This window comes from Arvicanthis niloticus, chromosome X, assembly GCF_011762505.2.
Source record: "Arvicanthis niloticus isolate mArvNil1 chromosome X, mArvNil1.pat.X, whole genome shotgun sequence".
Lineage (NCBI taxonomy): Eukaryota > Metazoa > Chordata > Mammalia > Rodentia > Muridae > Arvicanthis > Arvicanthis niloticus.
This window is the reverse complement of record NC_047679.1, coordinates 48,196,873-48,217,393: the sequence shown is the minus strand read 5'-3', so window position 1 is coordinate 48,217,393 and position 20,521 is coordinate 48,196,873. Positions and strand designations below refer to the sequence as shown.

At 40.6% G+C, this 20,521-nt stretch overlaps 1 protein-coding gene across 4 annotated transcripts in view; it reads right to left on the bottom strand.

Annotated features, from left to right (window-relative positions):
• The window catches only part of Pcyt1b (phosphate cytidylyltransferase 1B, choline), an 89,692-nt gene that overhangs the window by 36,018 nt on the left and 33,153 nt on the right, over positions 1-20,521 (bottom strand). For 2 of the 4 annotated variants that reach the window (XM_034485824.2, XM_034485822.2), the window contains exons 2-3: positions 6,865-6,964; positions 2,224-2,340 (exon numbers count right to left, since the gene is read on the bottom strand). In XM_034485824.2, the coding sequence (XP_034341715.1) occupies positions 2,224-2,340; positions 6,865-6,964 (217 nt within the window). Of the gene's footprint in view, positions 1-2,223; positions 2,341-6,864; positions 6,965-7,732; positions 7,937-20,521 lie in introns of those variants that run through there. The other 2 variants (XM_076918525.1, XM_076918526.1) reach the window with 2 other exon arrangements.

Genomic DNA, 20,521 nt, shown 5'->3' with positions numbered 1-20,521 from the left:
ATAATAGTCTATTCATCTTATTAAAAGAGAAATTACTGATCATATTTATTTTTAATTATTTATTATTTTATGTATATGAGTACACTGTTGCTGTCTTCAGACACACCAGAAGAGGGCATCAGATCCCATTACATATGGTTGTATGCTACTATGTGGTTGCTGAGAATTGAACTCAGGACCTCTGGAGGAGCAGTCAGTGCTCTTAACCTCTGAGCCATCTCTCCAGTCCAAATTTATTTTTATGCTTAACAATCAGTTATCAAAATGTGTAATGTAGTACTTGTGTTTGGATTTATACACCTATTTCTTCTTTAGAACTATGACAGAGGCAACTAAAAGATTTGCAAGCATTGAAGTATTGCACTAGGAAAATTATATGCAAGAATGACTTGAGAAAATGGAAATTTATAAAGTATTAGAAAAAATTAAGAGTTTGTTTTGTATTCTACAAATATATAATGGCACATTTCAAAGTTTTTACATGCTGCTGGAGGCATGTAAGTGACTGAAAAATAATGTTTAATTAAGTTAATTTAATTGTTTTGAGATAGATGGGGTTTGCTAAATGGCTCAAACTGGCCTGAAACTTGTTACCTACATAGTCCAGGCTAGCCTCAAACCCATGATTCTCCTACCTTAACCTCCCAAATTCTTGGATTATAGTTATATACTAGCATATCTGGGTACAATTTTGTTTTAAAATGCTCCTGGTGTAGCATGCCACCACACCATTGTAAAAAGGAAGAAATGACTGAAAAAAAATAAATATGCTTTTATACATTTATCAGAGAAATAAAGGCAAAGGGCAAACTGATATTAAAGGGAGGAAGAAAAGTGAAGAAGGAGAAAGAAACAGAAGGATAAGAGGGAAAGGAAAAGGGAGAGAGGGAGAAGGAGAAAGGTAGAGAATATGAACATATAGACCATATACCACAACGTACTGAACCAGAATCTATAGACAGAAACCTCTGAAAGTGCCAGTGGCTGCAAGATGTAAAGTGACAGCTTGCTGAGGCTCATGTGGACCCATGAGAGAGTTCAAAATTCTGGGCTACATAGTTAATTATGGCCTACCCATACCAAACCTCCTCCAGGGGCAGATCACCTAAATAACCAAAAGCCACATGCTGCCGAGGCCTTCCAAGGGCCCCAGTAGCCCAGAAGACTCCAGGTGGCAGTACTCAGTCTAGAGATGGGACAGAGAAGTAGGCAAAAAATAGTTTCTCCTTTGGGTCCCTTCGTATGACTTGCCTAGTAGCCATTGGTTTTCTTGTCATTCTCAAAGAACTCAATCCAATAGTCACATGGTTAGTAAGTACCCTTAGTAAAATCTGCAAGCTTCCCTCTGAAATTTCCAGAAAGTAGTTTTAACACTTGCACAGTATAACATGATACTAGACACTAGAATGTCCTGGCTGAACATTTCTTCCCTCTTGGAGATCTGAAGGATTATTATAGTGCCTAGTCCAGTGTCATGGAAACTGATCACAGTGGATGGAGATGAAGCTCATCACAATGAATGGATGTACCGCTTCCAGAGCTACCTGCAGGTCTCCTCAGTCAAGTACTAGATCGTCACCAAGATTAGAATAGATGAGCCTTCCAGAGGAGGAAAACACCAGACCATATTTCTTTCCTTATTCTTAGGAAGTACATCAGCTCTTTTATTGTGAACCAAGATGGCCTGGATGTATAAACACCCAGTTCTTAATCACACTGTACTTAGTTATACAAGCAATTAGGTCCATCTTATTAGCATGGCACTGTCCTAAGTGCTGCAGGTCACACAAAAATAACATAGACAATGACCTTATGCACCATTAATCATCCTAAACCCCTTTAGGTCTCCAAGATTTGAAATCAGAGTAATATCGCTTTTTCCTTGATCCTCTAGAAAATTTTAGAAATGCAAATTGGATCATGTCACAAATAGCAGGAGAAAAGCATTAATGGAAAATATGAGGTGGCTACCCTTGGTGGTATCATTAATCTGTCCCTCTCTCTCTCTCTTTTTCTCTGGTGCAGTGGTACACAATTTCATGATGTAATTTCTCCTATGGTTTTAAATGTCACTTTAAATTTCAGGTATCGAACAAGTGAGGTGGTATGGGCTGAACTGGAAACATTAACAATGTCAGATTTTATTGATGGACATCTGAAAAGGGGTACTTTTCAGGAAGCATATTATAAGGCAGTTTCTGGACAAAGAAATGCACTTCTTACCTCCTACCAACAAGTAGCTATTGGGAAATAGTGTTTTTGCTTGCATAAGTGCCCTTGCGTGACCTGAGTGGAAGAGGTCGAATATTCCGTCTGCATACACTCTAACAGGCCTGTCAACTGTGGAAGAAAGAGACACAGTTAACACAACTACACAACAAGGAACCCCCATTACCTTCCATTAGAACAGTGCCACAAGTTTACCTACAGGAGACACAATATCTCTATATTATCAGTTTAACATCAGTGCATAAAATTGATTTTTTTAAAAACTAGACTCTTTGAAAGCTGTCAAAATACAACAACAACAAAAATTAAGAGCACAACATACAGTGAAACCTAACAAGGAAGACAAACACAGCACTGAGTGTTCTCTTTATCCCACTTAGAACCAGTCTAGATGTCTGAACCAGTGAAGTCTACCTGCTACTGGGGAAACAGAAGTTCCCTTTTAGAGTTCTTCATCCTGTTCATTAATGGTTTTAAACATGGACTTGAAAAGGAGACCTGAGAACAATTTTAATCATTTAAGTGAAAATCCTGAGCTGAAGAAGGAGACCTCAAAGCATGCAACCATGTAGCATATGATGGGTTTTTTTGTAGGTCCCCTCCCCTCTCATTTGTTTGAGTGCTTTGTGTCACACAGACTCTGTTTCTTAGATGATGGCCGAGTAAGAATGGGCTTCCAGTCTTCCTCTGCAAACTCTCTTTTTTCATATTAAGTTTTTTAGATAGGATCTCACTATGTATCCCTGGCTATCTTAGAGCTCATTATATAGACCAGGCTGGCCTTGAACTCAGATATGCCTGCCTCCACCTCCTGAGTGCTGGGATAAAGGCATGTGCCACCACATGTAGCCATATGACAAGTTGGATATAGCGTTTAAAGTTACTCTTTATTACATGCTTAAGTGGGACCATAGAAAAAAAGGCCTGAGTCCTGTTCTCAAAGACGGTGATGCTTTGGTGTCCATTCAGTGCTCAGACTGTTGTTCATTTTTCTTTCCAATTCCAAAGTTCATTGGTGGCTGAAGTGAGCTGTGATGGGAATGTTTTCACACCATAAATAGGGAAATGCTACAAAACAAGGCTCATTTCACCTTAGAAAGCACAATGTTTCCCAGCATATCATTTTACAAGGCCACTCTGGGGTGTAAGATAAAAGTAGCATGTGACAGGCCCAAATGAGAAGGCAGTCAGTGTATCAGTTTTGTATGTAGAGTTGGTACTTTCGATTAAAAGCAATCAATTGGTCCTTTAGTCCTTTCTAGTCTTGCAAGATGCTGTTGCTGATCCAGACCAGACACCAATTTCTTTTGAATCAGAAGGGCATGCTGAGTGGTTGGATTTCATCAATGTAGTATATAAAGTGACCATAATATGGAAGGGCATGGTTATTGTTCTTGACATCTTTATCCTGATAGCTAAGAAAAAGAAGAGGAGGAGGGGAGAAAGAGGAAGAAGAGGAGGAAGAGAGGAGAAGGGAAAGGGAGGGAGGGAGGGAAGGAAGGAAGGAGAAAGAAGGGGAAAGGCATACATACCATGGTATAATCAAAGTCATGACATTGAGAAATCTATTTACTCCTATTGAATTTTGGGGCTCACAGTCAGTCCACCATGCCAGCGTGGCAAATAGTTTTACCTATGGAGCAATCTCACTAGCCTGGTGATTTTTTTTAACAAACATAAGAATCATATTGGCTTTTAAAAATACATGCATATATTATATTCATGCTATGAAATGAAATATTAAGGGAATAGGATATGGCCTCATGGTAGAGTTTCTGCCTAGCATGCAACAAAGGCCTGAGTTCACACTTCAGTGCCTCACACCAAAAAAATGGGAAATGGAACTCAAAAGAGATCATCGAAAACTTCCATTAACTGATTTAGGATTTAGATCTAAAATTGTGATTAGTTATGATGCAACCCGACCTCATTAATTTAGAACATAAAGAAATATCACATTAATAGACTCAGATGGTACAATCTTGCTAATAAATTAAATTTCTGCAATAAAAAAAACTAGAGATTTTATGTCAGACTGAGAACTGCAACTATTTTCAATTATATACTATTTTGAACAAACAGAATTGCTTTCACGGGATGATACTGTATTCTAAATAAGGCACAGTAAACAGAAAATGCTCTGAAATAACAAACTGTCTAATGAGGGATCTTGGATTTCAATGCTCTTATTCAATTGCAATTCAATTGAGGAAAATTTGTTTTAAGATATAAATCCCACAAGAAAGCAGATGGCAGTTTTGTGGAAGTTTCTGTTGACGATTCAGAGGTGATCAGGATAAATGGATTCAGGAAGCAGAGAGGAGGAAAAGTAAAGAAAGATGCCATAATTACTGGGGGAAAGGCCATTTAGTAAATTTCAAGACTATCTGTAGACTTGATTTTGCAGTCAGATCACTTTTTAAAATCGTAATGTGTCAGCAACTTCCAGACTAGGAAACTCCTACAGGGCCCAAAGCAAAAAAGAGGAACCTGGTTTCTTGGTCTCTTCAAGGGATGGGGGAATGAGAAAGGAGAGAAGGGGCAGAGAGGGGAGAGGAGGTAGGCAGGGAGAGAGACTATGGATAGATAGACATAGGTTAAAACACAGCAAATGATTACAGTGAAAGCATTATCTGCTGTACCCATACATCTCCTACCCACATCTCAGGCCCTGAGAATATTTTCACTTAGTTCTGAGGCTCACCGAGGACAGCCCTCACAGGGAAGGCCCTTGTACTGGATAAAGTCGGGCTATGGGGCAATAGAGACTTGAAGTCCTAGCTCTACCCAGTTATGACACCAGTTCTCTAGTCTTCTGGGATTTTACACATGAAGGGACCCATGGCTCCGGCTGCATATGTGGCAGAGGATGGCCTTGTTGGACATAAATGCTAGGAGCGACCCTTGGGCCTGAGGGGGTTCGATGCCCCAGTGTAGGAGAATGCCAGGGTCGGAAGACCGGAGTGGGTGGGTGGGTGGGTAGGTGGGTGGGGGAGCACCCTCATAGAAGCAGGGAAGGGGCAATGGGATAGGGGCTTTCCATAGGAGAGATCTAGAAAGGGGAAAACATTTGAAATGTAAATAAAATATCCAATAAAAAAAAGAAAAGAGAAGAAAAACATGCCACATTAAAAAAAAATGAGATAGCGCACATTCTGACCCTGAGACCTCAACCTTCCTATTCAGCACGTGCTCCCAGAGCAGCAGCATCACCTGGGAGGTTGTCACGAGTTGCAGCTTATCAGGCCCTAGCCCTTGTGGACAGAATCAGATACTCCAGTGGGGTAGTTCCAGACATCTGTATGTCCGCAGGTAACTCTGATGCAGGCTCCAGTATAAGAAACTCTGCCACTTGCCAGCTGAAGGACCTTGGGCAGCTCTGTAACTTCTCTAAGCCTTCATTTCCTTATGTGTGAAATACTGAAAGTCCTGCCCATGTTGAGTTGTGAAAACAGAATAATAGGGTACCCATAAAGACCTTAGGACCTATCACTAGTAGTTGATACACTGTCCCTTACCCCATGGATTCCTTTAAGCTTTGGTTGTCCGAGTATTGCAGTGGCAGTACAAGCTCAGTCTGCTTTACCATCATAAATGCCTTAAATCTCAACTCACTCAACTAGTTGTATTTTTTTTTAAACTTCATCCCAACTGACTGGACTGACCCACATTTACCCCCAGACAGCTCTCTAGCTCTGTGCTTCCCAGTGCTGCTCCTATTTTACCTGTACAGAATGACTATTTTTCTATAGACATGGTCCAAAACTTTTCTCAAAAGAACCAGCTATTTTCTGCACCCTCCCTTAAGTCTTGCCTGACCTCTCCAGGCCACATGAATGTGCCATTCTCTGAACTGTCACTTATCAGTGTTGTATGTGCATACATGTGCTCGTGGCTTTTACTTCATGTCTAACAGCCTTGCCCCTTTAATTATCATGAAAGCCCATGGGAAGCAGAAATGGTACTTTATACTTTCTTTTACATCTCTTCCCCATTGGTCCTCTGATATAGACCAATGGATGGAGGAATGCACTTCTAGAACAGAACCCACCCAGTCTGTTTGGGGGTTCACTTAAAACATAAAAAGGAAGACATTTCAGAACAGTTACAATTATAGTGACTCAGTTCATCAACACCTTGAAAATGGAATTTTTACAGAACCTGCCTGTCACAAGAGTCAAGTGGAACAAGACAGTGTCCCTGTTTTGCAAATGAAAAGATGAATCCAGCTCTTTTTCCTGAGTTGCCAGAGTCCATGGAACTCATACATGACAGGGCTTGGGCTTAAGCATCTCCTGCATTTTACCTTGGCAACTTTGACTTGTCCAAGTTATTGCTGGCGTCATTCCTTTTTTACAATAGGGTCTTGCTCTGCAGCCCAGGTTGTCTTGAACTCACTACACAACCCATGCTGTTCCTGAATTCCCAGCTGTCCTTCCGCTTCAGCCTCCCCAGTGCTGAGATTACAGTTGCAAGTCCTCACACTCAACTACTTCTCGCTAGTAATGTCCTCCATTCTCGCACTGTGTTAAGAGCACAAAATTCCACTCTGAAAGTAAGCACTGTTCACACCATGCTTTGTGATAACTTCAGAGGTCGAGATAAAGCCCATTTGAGAAATGAGAACAGCCTCACCTGGTGTTCCTAAGCGGGCCTGAGCAATGGTCAGTTTTTCATGAGGTGCTTGGCACTGGCAGCTGGATTCATCAGCAAATGGGGCTGGTGCAGTCAGGGTCTAGAAGGGGAAAAAAAAGAGAAGGGAAATCCATTCTGATAAAGCTTTCTTCAGCAGCAGCCTCCTCCCTAAGTTTCCAAGAAAAGAGAAGGTCACAATGGCTCACACCTGTAGTCCCAGTGTTTAACTGAAGAGCCCAAGGCAGGAAGATAGATCATAGTAAGTTCCAGGCCAGCCTGAGCTATGGAGTAAGTTCCTCAGTGTTCCACAATGGTTCAGGCTTCAGAGAGTGAGACCCAGGCGGCTATCGGGAAGAGGTAGAATATATCTGCTGGGCCTGCCAGAGCAATATTGTACTCCTAGAAATAAAGCTTTGTCACAGTCCCTTCCCCCTCCTCTTTAACTGATGCATCAGGAGTATTAAGAGCTAGTCAGCCGTGGTGACTTACACGTGTACTCCCAACACTCACGAGATTGAGACAGGAGGATGGAGAGTTCAAGGCCAGCCTGAGCTATAGCGTGAGACCCTGTCTTAAAAAACTAAGAACAAATAAAATAAAAAAGAGGAAACAATAGATCTGTATGGTGCCTACCATATGCCAGGGGTTCGATGAGATGCCATCTCTTTCTGGCCTCCCAACACACTAAGCTGCGTACATATTCCTATCCCTCCATAGGATACCATCACACTATGCCTATTTCACAGAAAAGGCAACCGAGGCTCAGTAAGATTAAGAAATATGCTAAGTCATGCCCTTGGAAAATCATAATGCCCTGCTTTGAGCATTTCCCAACCAACAAGGGCAGTCTTCAGATATTTAGACTCACCCACACCCGGGACACTCGGCTGAAAGGAACCTCATATTCAGAAGCGTGGCACGACATCTCCTGTAATTCACATACACACACCACACACACACACACACACACACACACACACACACACACACACACACAAACACACGCGCGCGCACACACACACACACACACACCAGCCTGGCCAATCACAGATGCTGATGTCTCTTCAATGTAAAGGCCAAGGCTGATATCTGCACCGGAGAGAGCCTAAAAGCACAGCAATTCTGGCGGGCTGCAGATAACTGCTCCTGTGGTAGCTCCCCCAGCTACCAATGGCTAGAGGCCCCGCCCCAGGCAGCTTGGGCTGAGGCTCTGGGGAACGCTGTGAGAAAGATGTAGTCACTTGGAAGCCTGCCCAGGAAGTGGCCCTGCATTTTTTAGTCAGCCTCTTAAAATGAAAACCTCACTCTCTCCAGACAGAGGAAGACAAAGCAGGCGGTGTTTTTTGTAAACAGGGCAATCCAGAGTTGTCCATTCGCAGTCTTTGAGCTACGTCATTACCACAGTCACCTCATTTTTTTTGTTTTTATTTTTGTTTTAAGCTAAGGTTCACCAGTCACTGCAAACATTACTCACAGTGCTACATGAATTGTTCATTAGATATGGAGACAGGTGGTATGTCTTAACTTTGAAAGATGTGACTGAGAGGAGCTAGACATTTGAACAGGGGATGTGATTTACATCTGCCATTGATTTATTCATATTTCTCCAGTTATTTATTCACTCAAATCTATGTCAGGCACTATATGAAAATCTAAGGCTAGATGTAGGGCTAAAGTTGGCTTTTTAATTATTTTTTGAAGTCAGGGCCTTGTTACATATCCCAAGCTGACCTTGACCTCAGAATCCTCCTACCTCATCCTCCTGAGTGCTGGGCTAGTAGGCGTGCGCTATCATGCCTGGAAGTTAGTCCTTGCTCTTGACAAGACCATGTTCTCCAAGACATCATGTTCTCTAAGACACCATGTTCTCTACACTGACAAGAAGCAAACTCTGGCCCCATTCAGTGCCTTCTACTCTGAGGCAGGAATCCTGCTGCAGTTTTGTTTGGAGATCTCCTAGTTAGTTGCCTGACACTTCCATACCTCCCACCCTGTCCTTCAGGGCTCTCAAAACAAACCAAGACTCTGGCGAAAAAGAATTGGGGAATGCAACTCCACTTTTTGTTTTGTTTTGGTTTGTTTTTTTCTCAGATACTTAAGGTGATTTGGGGGGCTCTAGTAAAGCAGAGAAATGTGTGTAACGTGACAAAGGAATACCATCTGTATTTGTAAGACTCCTGCTCAAATCTCCTTTGTAGCTCTTGCAGAGTGTACACTTTGATTAGACTCTTCTGGCTTAAGACATGCACTAGAGTTAGCTCTAGGGTGGGTGATGTATTTTGAGGCACAGTAAGTGGAGAAAGAGGAAATAAGTAGAGTGTGCCCTCAGCGTGCCAAGTGTTCTGCACCAACCTGTCTGTTTGCAGCCTGTGTTTCTGTTCCATCCCCATTCCCTTGCATCTTCTACCACAGTCAGGTCTCTGCTTGCTTCCCCTTCCTCAGAACTTCCGTTTATATGTGGCTCCACATGGCTTTCTCAAGTCTGTCTTCACAAGCTGCTTCTGAGGTTGCTTACTTGCTTGCTTGCTTGCTTGCTTGCTTGCTTGCTTGTATCGAGACAAAGTTTTGCCAGGTAGCCTAGGCTGACTTTGAACTCATGATCTCCTCAGTAGTAGAGTGCTTGCCTAGCACATACAAGGCCCTGGGTACCCTTCCCAGTAACACACACACACACACACACACACACACATACACACACAACCAAAAAAAATTATAGAGTAGAATCTGTCTGGCTAAGCTCATTTCAAATCAGAATACAACCAGACTTGGCTAGAGCTGTGTCAGGTGCACCCTTGGGTCCAATGTCTATGGCAGGGAAAATCATAGATGGCCCAATATCATCCCTTTAACAGGAACTAGCTATACATGTGGTCAAAGAGTTATTTGACTTTATTCCTAAAAGCAAGTTCTGTAATGTATCTGGACTCCGTCTCATCTGTAAAAGGGGTAACTATTTTACAGGATTGTTCTGAGAAACAGAGATTATATGTATGCTATACTTGGTAGTGAATACATTGTACCTACAACTGTTTTCCTTCCTCGTTAGATCACACATAGCACTACCTATTATTGTACCACGATAGATAATGCAGTTCTCCATACAAACAAGAAAAATGACACAGGAATGCATTATAACAACCCAATCTAAATTAGTAAAGTGCTTGCAAATGAAAGTGTTTGTGTGTGTGTGTGTGTGTGTGTGTGTGTGTGTGTGTGCGCGCGCGTGCGCTCATGTACACGTCTGTGTGTGAATAAGCCTCATGTTTGTGGGTACCCACAGGAACCAGAAGAGGGCAGCCAATCCCCTGCAGCTGGAGTTACAGGTAGTTGTTACAGGTAGTTGTGAGCTACCTGACACAGGTACTGAGAACCAAACCTAGGTCTCCTAGAAGAGTAGCAAGTACTCTTAACTGTTCAGCCATCTCTCCAGACCCAAATGAAAATATCTTATACTAATGATTTCTTATCTGTTTCAGTTTTGTTGTTATTGTAAGGATTTTTAAAGATACAGCCTTACCATCATGCTAGCCCAGGTTAGCTGTAACTTGCTATTTAGTCCAGGCTAACATGGAACTCTGCTTCAGTCTTCACATATTTGGATTTTACACAGCGGTTTCATTTGCATGTGTATATGAACAGTTAATCTTTACCAAATAATCTCAAAAAATGACTATTTAGAAATATTTTTATGTACTAGCCATAAAGCTTACTAGACAAAGTGCTGTCTTCCCATAAGGAAGATGTATTAAGAGGGTGTGAAAGCTGGCCTTTAAAACAGAGAGAAGTTGTACTGAACGATAAAGATGGTTTTATGTGTGCTGTGCATTTTGTTGTTGATTCTCGTGACCCAGAAGTAAGGAAATGGGAAGACTGAAGAGAAGGAAGACAGACAGACCCCCTAAGTGCATACGTGTGCTTGTGTGTGCAGCATGCACACAGATGAGCATCTGAAACTGCGGTTGGGATGGCAAGGGCTTGTTTTGTGTAATATAGAAAGCAATCATGCCTAGAACAGGGACAATGCAGAAGTAAATAAGTTGAAACCCTGCCTTCCAGAAGATTTCCTTTCCAAGTGATGCTGAGTCGACATATTGGGTTGAGCATTTGATGCTATGTTGTAACAAAGAGATGGATCAGTGGGTAAAGGTGCTTTCCATGCAAGCCCAGCTGCCCAAGTTCAGTTCCTAGAACCCTAAAGGCAGAAGGAGAGATCAGACTCCACAAAGTTCTTTTATGACCTACATACTTACAAATTAATAATAATAATAATAATAATAATAATAATAATAATAAAAGTAATTAAAGTCTATATATTCAGCAAGACTTGGTGAGGGCCTGATAAATAGCAACTACTTTCTGTGACTTGAAATAATATTGTTTTCAGTCTGAACACATCAGACTACAATTTAAAAAAAACTCCCTTTAAAGAGCAAAGTAAATCACTTAATGTCTAAGGAATCTATGCTCATTAGGTTCTGTTTTCTCTACAGACAGGCAATGGGTTCAGCTTAGAACAATACCTGGTATCTCCTAGGAGAAGATAGGATGGAGCCAATCTGGCCTTTAACCTATCTAGATGTCTACAAGGGACCATGGTCCCTACCTACTCCTCAACCTTTACAAAGCCCAAATGCTTACTGGGATACTCTGATGTATTCTGGAGATAGGCCTTTTGTTAAGCCATGAAAATGTGGGCCCAATAACAGTATAACAACTAAGTCTTTGATTGTCTACCCAGTGATACATATAAAATGTCAAATATATTTGCTCATTTAGTTTGTACAGAAACTCTGTAGGAAAGGTACAATCTCTAGCGAACTATGCAGGACCCATCTGCAATAGTGATATCAATTGATGTCAAGAAGCCATAGCCATAGCAGTGGTAAATCCTTTAGACTCAATTGTCCTTTTGGCTCCCTCTGAACTGAGTAAACATTCAAATTTTTAGACAAGATGAGGAAGAGAACACAGAAAGATACTGAAATGCCTGATAATCCAGAAAGGGAAACTCAAAACAATTAACTGAAGAAGTAAAAGCACATGGCAGATATTTTCACCCTGACTTAGTGAAGCATGTAGTCATTGGCAAGCCTCAAGCCTCAGCTTAGTCTCTAAGGAACCCAGATCACCTTTTCTAGTGTTTCTAGTACAAGATACACAGTTAAGTGATGCTAGGGGTCTGGGAGGTAGGCAAATAATGGAACAATTAAGAAAGGCAGGAAAGAGAGATGACTCTGGGGCAGCAATCTACCAAAGTGAAGAGTGGCCCTTTCAGAACATGAAAAGATAGTAATTCAAAAGGCAAACACAATTTCCAATCATTTCATATTTGTAACCAAAGACACATTCTTTTCAATGTACAATTCATAGAAATCAAGTAACTAGAATAGTGGGTGTCATCAGAACTATAGACCACACCTCCCTGGAGAACCATAGTCCACATTCAAAGTTGGGACACAAGAGACACAAGAGACTGTTCAGCATAAGAGTGACAACTTTCAAGGGATAAGAAGCTCTGGCCCAGTGCCCCAGACCTCACATGTACACGAGCCTTCGAAGACCACAGATTTGGTTCTAGGTCAGAGTAAAAAGTCCTCTTGCCTAATTTAGGATTTCAGAACACCAACCATCGCTTGCAAATATGCTTCCCATTTTACATGTGTTCCAGTTATGTACACTGTACCATGGTGCCATACAAAAGCTATACTCCCAAAAGGCTTTGCAAAGGGAAGGACATTGTATATTGGATATTGCTTTACAGAATCCCTTTTACTGAGACTTGTCAAATATTTACCTAAAACAAAAACTGTTACATAGCTGGGAGTGTACTTGAGAGACTGAGGTAGGAGGCTCATGAGTTCCCAGCCAGATTAGGCCACATAGGAGTTCAAGGGCAGCTTGAGTTACACAGCAGGACTTCTGCAGGTGTGTGTGCAAGCAAGTGCATATGCACACAGAGCTACATGCCCACACCTGCACACACACATACACATGCATGTACATGCACACAGAGATAGCTATCAGGTACAATATAAAAGGCATGATACAATTATTACTGGAGTGCAAAAATGACACATAATACCTGTACTTATTTACTATGCATTGCTGACTGACAACAACTGGACTGATCAGACTGAGAACTGCAAGTTCAGAATTTTAAAAAGGCATCATAAAAAATTCTATTTCTCATCTCTGAACATAATTTTAAACCTAGATTTAACTTAGGATCATAAAAGTTTAATCTGATTGCAAGATAGAAAAAGATAAATAAACAAAACAGTTGATCATAGGTCTTAAATACACAAGTCACTAGAGTCTTGAATTAGGTCATTGATTATGTAGAATCCCAAATCACACAGTTGATATGAATGTCTTGCAAGTAAAAATCCATGAAGTGAAGGATAATGAGGTCCAGAATGTGGCTCAACACCAAGAAGTACCTTTTTCTCATTTTGTTAACTATAGTGTGTACACATGAAGAAGTGATAGGCGTCACCACAAAGACTGGGGCAGATGTATGTGCATCAAGAAGGAATCACTCCTAAGGTATTTCACTGAATGCAAGATGGAAATCCCTAAACAGTATACATGCATGTTAATACGTTGTAATATCATTTATGATTTAAAAAGAAGGGGAAGGGTGAGGTAGAAATAGATAACAATTATGCTGACATGATAGCTAGTGTTCACATGTGACTATTTAAACTAACATGATACTTAATATGAAACAAAATTTAAAACAGAATCTCAGTTATGCTAGCCACACTGAAAGTATTTAATAAGTACATATGGCAGACAGAGAACATTTCTGTTATCACAGAAAGGGCTACTTAGCCTAGAAGAATAAACAGCAGGCACTTAATTACCTCCTTGGAAAGAAGATATATGAGTTATTTTGCTTTGTTCTTATAATGATAACATATTCATGTCATCTACAGAATGTAAAAATAAATTTAAAGAAATATTTTTCCTCTTCTGTGATTTCAGAATTGCAGAAAATTTAATCAAGGCTCAGGTGTCCTTAATATAGAGAGTAGGTCTTATGGAAAATAAAAGCATTCAGCTATTAACTATAAACTAGCTGACATAATTCCTATGCACAGGGAAGTTTTAGAACTCAATTGTGTTTTTGAAAGATTTAAATCACTGTCATAATATCTACCAATTATCCCTTTGTTCAACATTTTATCCCATGTGAGTAGTACTTGGTGTGTGTTAGGTACTGTTGTAGATTCTGAGGTCACATCAGAGGCAATAACAAACAAAAAAATCCAACCAACTAACCAAACAAACAAACAACAACAAAAATTCTGTCTTCCTAACTGAACACTAATGAGAAACAACAGGAAGAATGTAAAATATATGCAGTGTGTTAAGTGGTGATTGCGCGCTATGAAAAAACTAAGGCGAGGATAGGTAGTAAATAAAGTGAAGAAAGGTAATAGGGAGCTCGCAAATAAATGAGGGAGAAAGACAATGGCAGGCCTATAATCTCAGCTACTCAGAATGCTGAAGTGCAAGACCTGCCTGGGCTACAGAGTGGGTTCAAGACCTTGTCTCCAAATAAAAGTAAGAAGAGGTTGGACATACCTCAGTGGTGGTGTTTGCCTAGGATGGCTGAGAGTTTAGATTCAATTCCCGGTAGAAAGGGAGGAGAAAGAAGAGAGAAGCAAGCAAGAGTGATCTGATCTTTTCATGTAAGTGGTGTGTGTGTGTGTGTGTGTGTGTGTGTTTATGTGTTTATGCATATGCGTGAGGACTGGATGCACATTACCTGTGTGTTTGAATCTGGAGGCCAGGAGGATACCCAGGTATCCTTCTTTAGCACTCTCTGCCTTTTTCTTTTAGACAGGGTCTGTCACTGAAACTGAAGCTAGGCTGACAATTAGTTTTTGGGTTTTTTTGTTTTTGTTTTTCAGAGACAGGGTTTCTCTGTGTAGCCCTGGCTGTCCTGGAACTCACTCTGTAGACCAGGCTGGCATCGAACTCAGAAATCCACCTGCCTCTGCCTCCCAAGTGCTGGGATTAAAGGCGTGCGCCACCACTGCCCGGCTAGGCTGACAGTTAGTTAGCCCTAGTTAGGACTCACCCCACCTCTCCCCTGCAGCACTGGGTTATATGCGTGTATGTGGTTACATCTTTTTTTTTTTTAAAACATGGACGCTGAAATTAAAACTCAAGTTCTCATGCTTGGATTGCAAGCACTCTTCCCTAGTGAGTCATCTGTCTAGTCTCTGGTTTTTGTTCTCTTTTTGAGACAAGGTCTTATGTAGCCCAGGCTGCCCTTGAACTCACTATTTATCTGGTGGTGGTCTGAACTCTTGATTCCTGTTTCTTAGCCTTTCCTATGCTGGGATTAAAGGCGTGCACCACCACACCTGGCTTTGACTGCACTTTAACAGGGCCTTAGCAAATACGTTGAGAACAAACTAGTAAAAGATCTAAGGTAGAAACAAAACCACTGCAGTAGAGGTAATGAGACATCAGATTTTACATAGGTTTTTGAGTAAGTAAAATTTATAATAGATTGGATACAGAATATGAAAAAGATAAGGAGTTAGGATAATTCCAAAGTAACTGGGCAGAAAAATGGGAGCCCCTGGGTCACTGTTCTCTGGATGGAAAAGGTTCTAAAAGCAGATGTCTGTGGTAGGAAGGATAGAAAGATTTGGGTTCTGTTCTCACTCCCTCACTCAGACATTACTGTTAGATCTCCATGTAGGGATGTTAGGCCTGTATGTACAAGACTGAAATTTGGGAGAGAGCACTAAAAGCTGGCAATAGGGCTCTAGAAGATGACTCAATATAAGTAATACTTAAAGCAATTGGAATGAATTCATATTATAACATCTAAAAGCATGAAGGCAATAGGAAGAAGGGTCCAAGTTGGCAAATAAGGAGACACTAAATTTGTAGACAGTCTTTTTCCATCATAATGAAAACTCCAGAAAGCAAGGACTTGGTCTGCCATCTTTGTCACTATAGCTCCACTCCCCAGTGCAGTCCTAGACCCAGAGTAGGTCCTTAACAAATACTAGTTGGATAGTAACTGGAGAAAGTGATTGCTGATAAAGACAGAAATAGGCATTAAACTCAGGAAGAAAGTACACATATTAACAGTATGTTCTAAATGTCTCTTATCATCATAGTATATAATTTAGGAATCTAGGGAAAGTTAAGAGAAAACAAACATCAAATAATTTAATTCTCTTTTCCAGAGTCAACTGATGGTAATACCTTATGGTTTAGCTTTAGCCTTTTCGATATGCCATGTATACATACTAAAAACTTTACAACTTTACTGCATAAGCACTTTCTTTACCCAGTACATCATGACAGTCTTATCATATCATTGAATTAGTTTTTAACCTCACTAATTTGGAAGACAATAAAATATTACACTGGATATGAAAATCATACAGAGTCTGAGAGATTGCTCTATGTTTAAAATTGCATATTGCTCTTGTAGAGGACCCAAGTTCAGTTCCTAGCACCCACATCTGGCAGTTTGCAGCAGCCTATAGCTCCAGCTGCAAGGAACGGACACCCTCTTTGGGTTCTGTAGGCACCTGTGCACACACATACATATACCCACACACAGACATGTACATATGCACATAATTAAAAATAAAACATATCCTGAAAAAAAGTCTTAAGTAGTTCCCTAATATTAAGGGTTAATTTAAAATATATTTTCTTAAAAAGGTAGCATTCTAAACATAATTCTGAAACTGTGGTTGTTTTCTTTGAATGGATGCCTAGGAGCTAAATTATTTAGATCAGGGGTGTAAACATTTTAAACATAAACATTTGAAGAATGTTTTAACATCTATTGGTAAATTACCTTCTACAAAGGCTGTATCATTCACACTCACGTTACAATGTATGAAAAGTGCCTATCTTGTTGCCATCTCGCTGGCATGAAGTATTATCTTTGTCAATTTTATAGACCAAAAAAATGGCATCATGCTGTTTCAATTTGCATTATTTTGATTACAGGAAAGATTGAACATTTTTCAAATGTTTATTAGCCATTTGTATTTTCTTCTGAGAATAACCTGTCCTTTGCCCACATTTCTATTGTTGGGAATAAAGAGGTTGAAGCTGTTTAAAAGCAAAACAATATAGCACAGTTAAAAAGTTACCTGAAATATTTTTTTAAATGCATTTGCAACTTTATTTAGATTTGCCTTGTAGGAACTCCATTAAGGAAAAAAAAAAAAAACCCACACAACTATTTCAATGCAGTTATCTGGGCGTGAGAGGGTTGTTATAGTTATGAACTGGCAGTGACTGTACACTCCTGCACAAAAGCTACACAAAATCAAGCCAGATAAAGTCCAAACTCGAACTGGATCAGGGAGGGAGTCACAAAGTATCGCCACAACTAGAGAAGCTATTGGCAGTGAATGGCTGCTGGCAAAGGAGTCAGTTTTCTTCAGGGATTCAGCACCTGAGAGGCTACCCATGCTCCAATAAATGGTCCTCTACCCCTGTCCATACAGGCAGCACTAAGTGGATTCAGTGGGCTTAAAAATAAGACAGCACATGATGTAGAGAGGGAAGCCTGCTGACAGAGAAAGGGGAGGCATTAGAGAAGAGGGAATGGGTAATAGAGGTGGGTTTGACAGTTCACTTTTCAAAAACAAAAATTAGGCCAGTCATATGTGATAATGTATGACTTTGATCCCAGCACTTGAGAGGCAGAGGCAGCTGTATAACTATGAGTTTAAGCCATCCTGGGCTACAATAAAGAGTTTATAGGACAGCTAAGGATACAGAATAAGACCTCATCTCAAAAACAAAGCAAAACACAAATTAAAAAAAAAAAAACAGCCAGGCAGTGGTGGCATACACTTTTAATCCCAACACTCGGGAGGCAGAAGCAGGTGAATCTCTGAGTTCTAGGCCAACCTGGCTACAGAGCGAGTTGTAGAACAGCCAGGGCTACACAGAGAAACTTTGTCTCAAAAAATAAACAACAACAACAACAAAAAACCCAACAACATCAATTTAAAAAGAGTGCCTAAGCACCTGCATCTAAATCAGACTAGTAATTACTGGTCCTTTGGAGATCAGGGGAGAGAAACTGTATTATGCCCTGGTATGTGAGCTTTCTTAATACAAGGACCATCCATAAGCACAAGCCCCTCCAATGTTGCTTTGGAACACACAACAGTGACTTTCAAATAGCATGAGGAATCTTAGAACTAAACCTGAAATCACGTTTCACTGATTATAAAATATTTGTTTCCTCCCCTCCAATTGTAATGGGTTCAAGATTAGACGGTGTCTCCCAATACATCTTGTCTTATAACCAGTGTTGCCTGCTGTTTCACACATGACTGCTCTGAAATGCAAGTGCAGCTTACAGTTAACAGATCTCATGTCCATGCCATTAATAGGCACTGGTACTAAGAATTGTTACCTGGAGGTAAGAAATGCCTTACTCTAAGTTATGTTCTCGTAGGCGGTTGAGCTTCAATATGAACATTAGTTGTCTTATCCCACATCCTTCTCCCAAAACCTTAAAGTGGCTTAAAAGCAGTAAAAATTGGCAGTTTAAAACTTGCTTTATTTGGAGGAATAAGGAAATATAGGTGAGTTTCTTAACAGACCTTGGGGTAAGAGCTGGGGGTGCAGCTCGGCTACAGGACTGCCTACGTGGCATGTGAGAGCCTGCGGGCTCTATCTCTAGCTGCCAGAAGATAAGATCAAGATCGAAGTAAGCACACGGAATGCAGGAGTGCGTGCTGTACCATCAGCACTTTTGAGAGGCAGACTACAAAAATGGCTTTAACTCTATGCAGTCCTAGCAACAAGGAGAATAAAGGTAGCCATTGTTCTTATGTCTAAGAAAAAAGAAGAAGAAAACTATTGAGGAAAAGGCCAGCGTTCCTGGTGGCAAGTTCTAGAAAAAATCCCCTGCACAGTGCTACCTAAAAAGATCTGTTGCCTGATGCAGTCACAATTCCTACCAGTTCAACAACAGCTCCTGGATGAAGACAGTTTTGTTTTGAAGGTTTGCCTTCATAACACTGTCCATGCAAGGCAGAGCCCAGAACAACAACAACAACCACAACAGCAACAACAGTGGAGAAGAGGAACCAAACAGAGTCTATAAATGCAGATCTCCCCCATTACAGCAGCACCCAACGGCAAGACTTGGAATGTGTAAACCACTGGTTCCTTCTATGCAAAGCAGAAGACAATGCAGTGGACAGTGAGGACAGTGAGTCCTGTACTTTTTACAATTACTTTTCATGTCAGTAATCAAGAAAGGCAGCATTGCTAAGATCTAATTCTAACATGTGGATTTACACTGGCACGCCATCTCTGTCATAGTAAAGTATACAATGGCCTGGGGGAGGGGGTGCAAATTGGGTGGCCTGCCTTATAGCTCACCTAGGCTTTGATCAATGCCTTTTGGAATGTATTATCTAATTTTAGCCAACCAGATACTCATAAGATCAGTTAGTGGCTTAAAACATTCCTGCAACGAAGGGCTGGAGAGATGGTTCAGTGGTCAAGAGCCCATACTGCTCTTGAAGAGGACCTGAATTTGTTTCCCAGCAACCACATCTAGGCAGCTAACAATTGCTTATATCTCCAGCTCCAGGAGAATCCCATGCCTCTTCCCTCTGAAGGTATTGACACTCATGTGCACATACCCCTGCATACACATAATTAAAAACAACAGTAAGTCTTTCAAAAAACATTTCTTGCAATAAAATAGGGAAGCAGCACTGGTAAACAACAAGAAAATGGCAGGGTAAGGGTTGGCTATGCAGCTCAGTTGGCAGAGTGCTTGTCTAGCATATAGGAAGCCATGAGCTTGATCCCCAGTACCACACAAAAAAACAGGCTCCACAGCACAGGCCTCTAATCTCAGGACTGGGGAGGTACAGGCAGGAGGATCAGAAGTTCAAGGTCATCCTTGGCTGTATAGCAAGTTGGAGGTCAGTCTCAGATACATTAACTCTGTCTTTAAAAAATTGAAAGGAAACAAAATGAAGCAAACAAAGAAAGAACAGTGAACCATAGAAGAGGAAGAGAAGGACGAGGAAAAGGAAGGACAGCAGAGCTGATGCTTCTGTTGCCTGTATGAATTCTGCATCAGCCACGTGATCAGGCACAACCAATGACAACTTAATCTGATCTCACAAGAAGACAGCTGAAATGAAAATTATTATATAGAAGACTATTAGAAATGCCAAGATGTTCCAGTTTGAGCATATATCATACCTCAAGATATTAGCGAATGGAGGTACTATAAAACTATTGTAATTATCATGGTATCCTAAAATGAAGCGTTCAGAACATGAAGACAAATGATTCTTTTAAGTTTCATGTTTTGAGTCATAGGATACTCAACTCAGCACTTAAAAATACTGTCACATGTAGTGATAAATATTTAGAAGTATTTTTTCAGTTTCCTGTATTTTGAAAGAAAAAAAAAAACAACACCCTGTTCTTCCTGCCACAGTAAAACAAATAACTCTAACATGAAGGATGAAAAAAAAAAAAACAATGTCAAAGTAAAACACATTCTTTTGTCAGAAAATATGTTTAGAAGACATATAGAAAACATTGCTGAGGGTTGGAAGAAACAAGCATCAGAACAAATTACGTAGTGTGGGAGGTTTGCTATGCAGTC